Source organism: Lissotriton vulgaris, unplaced genomic scaffold (assembly GCF_964263255.1).
Source record: "Lissotriton vulgaris unplaced genomic scaffold, aLisVul1.2 SCAFFOLD_1717, whole genome shotgun sequence".
Lineage (NCBI taxonomy): Eukaryota > Metazoa > Chordata > Amphibia > Caudata > Salamandridae > Lissotriton > Lissotriton vulgaris.
This window is the reverse complement of record NW_028250036.1, coordinates 296,867-302,127: the sequence shown is the minus strand read 5'-3', so window position 1 is coordinate 302,127 and position 5,261 is coordinate 296,867. Positions and strand designations below refer to the sequence as shown.

Here is a 5,261-nt window from a genome sequence, read left to right as displayed (position 1 = left end):
AGAAATATTGAGCTACAGTATTCAGGAAAACATCAGCGCAGTCGGCGACAGAGGAACCTGCACACAAATTGAGAGATCCTGGATGAAGCATCAAGGGCAGTTCAGTGATTGTAAGAGGCTGAGCTGTGCACTTCCACGGCACAAGACGAAGAAAAGACCTTAGGAAAATTGAGGCAACAACAATAACAAACCGCCTCCTGTATAAACAAGTCTCAAATACCAACTTTAATCATGGGGTCGGTATGATGTCATTACCGTAGTGCTTTGTTTTCTAAAATGAAGACGAGCCATCATTCTGTGCACTAGGTGAATTGTAAAATCTTTCTGGACAAACCACAGTAACCAGAGAAGAGCACAACAGAGCGGAGCCGGACAACTGACGGGTAAAGGAAAGAGGAGTTCTTCTAGCTACAATACAACAGACTGTCCCAATTTGCACCAGCCAGAAGGAAGATCAATCTTTACCCGCAAGCGTGCATAGCCATAATCCAATCTTAAGGCACAATCACCTACAAAGACACCTTCTACGTATTCGGAGTGTAGCAAATATTTGGTGGCTATTGCATTTTATTGTTAAAACAGAAATCAAACGTGTAAAATACCGCACACATAAAAAGTGTGTGAAAAAAACACAAGTGCTATATCAGTCATGTTGGCCCATCAGGAAATACAGTCATGGGATGTAGACAAATATATACCCGACCCACAGACACTAACCAAGAAAGAAGAATCACACACCTGCAGCGAGAGCTTTAGTTTGTCATCGCTACTCAAGCTTAATCAGCAAATGAACACAGGACAAAAACCATTCAAGTGCAGTGAATGTGTCAATAGCTTTAGTTGGTTATCAGAACTACAAAGACACCAGGGAACACACACAGGGGAAAAGCCATTCAAGTGCAGTGAATGTGCTAAGTGCTTTAGTCAGTCATCACACCTCCAAACTCATCAGCGAACACACACAGGGGAAAAACCATTCAAGTGCAGTGAATGTGTAAAGAACTTTAGTCAGTTATCAGAACTACAAAGACACCAGCGAACACACACAGGGGAAAAGCCATTCAAGTGCAGTGAATGTTTGAAGAGCTTTAGTCAGTTATCAAGCCTTCAAAGTCATCAGCGAACACACACAGGGGAAAAAACATTCAAGTGCAATGAATGTGTAAAGAGCTTTAGTCGGTTATCAAGCCTTCAAAGTCAACAGCAAACTCACACAGGAGAAAAGCCATTCAAGTGCAGTGAATGTGTAAAGAGCTTTAGTCGCTTATCAAACCTCCAAATTCATCAGCGAACACACACAGGGGAAAAAACATTCAAGTGCAATGAATGTGTAAAGAGCTTTAGTGGGTCATCAAGCCTCCAAACTCATCAGCGAACACACACAGGGGAAAAAACATTCAAGTGCAATGAATGTGTAAAGAGCTTTAGTCGGTTATCAAGCCTTCAAAGTCATCAGCGAACACACGCAGGGGAAAAAACATTCAAGTGCAATGAATGTGTAAAGAGCTTTAGTGGGTCATCAAGCCTCCAAACTCATCAGCGAACACACACAGGGGAAAAGCCATTCAAGTGCAGTGAATGTGTAAAGAGCTTTAGTCGCTTATCAAACCTCCAAATTCATCAGCGAACACACACAGGAGAAAAGCCATTCAAGTGCAGTGAATGTGCAAAGTGCTTTAGTGAGTTATCAAGCCTTCAAAGACATCAGCGAACACACACAGGAGAAAAGCCATTCAAGTGCAGTGAATGTGTAAAGAGCTTTAGTCGCTTATCAAACCTCCAACTTCATCAGCGAACACACACAGGAGAAAAGCCATTCAAGTGCAGTGAATGTGCAAAGTGCTTTGGTCAGTCATCACACCTCCAAACTCATCAGCGAACACACACAGGGGAAAAACCATTCAAGTGCAGTGAATGTGTAAAGAACTTTAGTCAGTTATCAGAACTACAAAGACACCAGCGAACACACACAGGGGAAAAGCCATTCAAGTGCAGTGAATGTTTGAAGAGCTTTAGTCAGTTATCAAGCCTTCAAAGTCATCAGCGAACACACACAGGGGAAAAAACATTCAAGTGCAATGAATGTGTAAAGAGCTTTAGTGGGTCATCAAGCCTCCAAACTCATCAGCGAACACACACAGGGGAAAAGCCATTCAAGTGCAGTGAATGTTTGAAGAGCTTTAGTCAGTTATCAACCCTTCAAAGTCATCAGCAAACACACACAGGAGAAAAGCCATTCAAGTGCAGTGAATGTGCAAAGTGCTTTAGTCGGTCATCACACCTCCAAACTCATCAGCGAACACACACAGGGGAAAAGCCATTCAAGTGCAGTGAATGTTTAAAGAGCTTTAGTCACTTATCACACCTTCGATGTCATCAGCGAACACACACAGGAGAAAAGCCATTCAAGTGCAGTGAATGTGCAAAGTGCTTTAGTCAGTCATCACACCTTCAAACTCATCAGCGAACACACACAGGGGAAAAGCCATTCAAGTGCAGTGAATGTTTGAAGAGCTTTAGTCACTTATCACACCTACAAAGTCATCAGCGAACACACACGGAGGAAAAATCCCTATCATTGTAGTGAATGTGGCAGGAGGTTTAGTGACTCTTGAGCATTAAGGAATCATCAGCAGACTCACACAGGAGAAAAACCATTCAAGTGCAATGAATGTGGGAAGAGCATTTTTAATCGATTATCAGACCTACAAAGACATCAGCCAACACACACGGGAAAAGCCATACCATTGCAATGAATGTTTGGAGAGCTTTAGTCAATTATAAAGCCGTCAAAGACACCATCGAAGACACACAGGTGAAAAGCCATTCAAGTGCAGTGATTGTGCAAGGTGCTTTAGTCAGTTATCAGACCTAAAAAGTCATCAGCGAACACACACAGGAGAAAAGCCATTTAAATGCAGTGAATGTGTGAAGTGCTTCAGTCAATTATCAGACCTACAAAGACATCAGCGAACACACTCTGAGGAAAAACCATATCAGTGCAGTGAATGTGGGAAGAACTGTAGTCGATTAGAAAACCTACAAAGTCATCAGCGAACACACACAGGGGAAAAACCATACCAGTGCAGTGAATGTGCAAAGTGCTTTTGTCGCTTATCAAACCTCCAAACACATCAGCAAATACGCACAGGGGAAAAACCATTCAAGTGCAGTGAATGTGCAAGGTGCTTTAGTCAGTTATCACAACTTAAAACATATAATCAAACACACACAAGGAAAAAACATTCAAGTGCACTGAATTTGCAAAGTGCTTTAGTCAGTTATCAGACCTACAAAGTCATCAGCGAACACACACGGGGAAAAACCCTATCATTGTAGTGAAAGTGACAGTTGTTTTCGCTTCTCTTCAGCATTAAGGTATCAACAGCTAACTCACACAGGAGAAAAAGCATTCAAGTGCAATTAAAGTGGGAAGAGCTTTAGTCGATTATCAGAGCTACTAAGTCATCATCGAACACACAGGGAGAAAACATAGAAGGGTGCTGAAAGTGTGAAGGGCTTTTGATAGAAGACCCGACTAGCAGTAAAGAAGCAAAACAGATAACAGTATTTGCAGAGTTATAAAAGTGTTTGTTTGCAGAGATTGTTCACTTCCCTACACAAAGCAAAGCAACATGCTGCACCAGGATACACAGTGGGAGGCGAGCACAATGTGGATTAAAAGAAAAGAAACATTCTTGATTTTTATTTAATGAAGAAGAGATACAAAGAAAAAAGTTCAATCACACCTGATCACACTTCCTGTAAAAGCAGCACTGAACAATACTGGGACTAACAACTGTATTTTCAGCTATCTTGTAGGATTAGTGATAAAATCTATAAACCCAACACACCCAAAGTAGACATGTTGTCAGGGCTCTGGAGATGGAAGCTTCATTGGTAAAATGTATGTATTACTAATAACAAATGCCACTGCAGTATATGTAATGAACTCAAGCGAAGCACAGGTGTTCAAGAAATAACCTATTTTTAGATATAACAGAGCATATACCTTGTTTTTAAGTAACGTTTGCTGCATCTTTTACACACTGTTTTCGGTTGATGGATCAGCTTGTGTCTCAGGCCTTATAACTAAGTGTGACCCATGGCTCCTCTCTGACTCGGCTCTCCCTATTCATTTTCTGCCGTGCCAACCTTTACTTTTTACCAGAATTGAGCCACTGTTAGCAGCAGACTCTGTTTGAAGAATGTGGTGATATAGCGAAATTCCACATCAAAAGCATATATGTGCTAGGACAATCTGTTGCACTCTGAGCAACTCTTCTTCCACACTGATTATCCTTTGTCCTGAAATGTTCCTCAGGATTTGTCATATGAATGCCAGAAGTGGTAGTGAGATGCATGAAGCTAAAGCTAACAGGAGTGTGTGGGAGATAGAGAGGGTGAGAGATACTGAGAGCGAGAGATACAAAGAAAGGGGGTGAAAAAGAAAAAGAAATGAAAGGATGAGGAACGGCAGGTTATTTTTATTCACCTAAAATTAGAAGAAGCAGCCGAAAACTTGTCAATGTGTGACATCACCATAGAAATGGGCTGAATACCACTGAATTTATATAATTATTTTTAATATGTATAGACCCATGTCATGGAATAAACAGGGCAAAAATAAGGAAAATAGTGAAGGAGCCCATTATCATATGCAAATCACAATGATGTCACAAGTAGTGACGTCACAATAAGTGATGTCAGGCCCTTATAATAATTTTCACATGAAAGATCGACGGCCTGTTTTAAAAACAAAACGCAAGAAACATAAAATATTGTAAAAATAAGTTTTTGGTATCAGTTTTTATGCATCATGTGTTTTTCCCACTATCAGTTTGTAAGTAAACTCGGAAATGACTGAAAGTGTAAATATTTTTAAACAGATATGTGGAACTTGGAAATTACATTTTCAAACAGTTTTCAGGGAATAAATCAAATTGCTTTTAATATGTGTTTGTTTCCTGACGTTCTTTATCCAGCCCCTAAGCCCCAAAGTGTTTCACATTTACAGTGTATTAAGCAATTGAAGGGCTAATTTTGTCTAGTTCTCTGTTCCTCTCTTGCGCCACTCACACAAATAAATAAAGGGGACGCTGCTAGTGGGAGGGATAGTTACAAACACTCTGAGGCCTGTGTTTGCAGATACAAGAAACAAAGTAACATTTCCCAGTCGCAGGCTAAGGAGCTAGGTGCAACTGAGTCCCTTTTCTAGATAACAGTGGGGGGACCCCTTCAAACTGTGGCTACCCCCGACT

General features: G+C 40.9%; 1 protein-coding gene across 1 annotated transcript; it reads left to right on the top strand.

Annotated features, from left to right (window-relative positions):
• Positions 1 to 505: 505 nt before the first annotated feature.
• On the top strand, positions 506 to 4,945 carry LOC147663412 (uncharacterized). Its single transcript, XM_086950475.1, is given in 2 exon segments — positions 506 to 2,561; positions 2,732 to 4,945. Coding segments are annotated over 2 exon segments (2,520 nt in total). The 5' UTR covers positions 506 to 649; the 3' UTR covers positions 3,340 to 4,945.
• Positions 4,946 to 5,261: the final 316 nt, after the last annotated feature.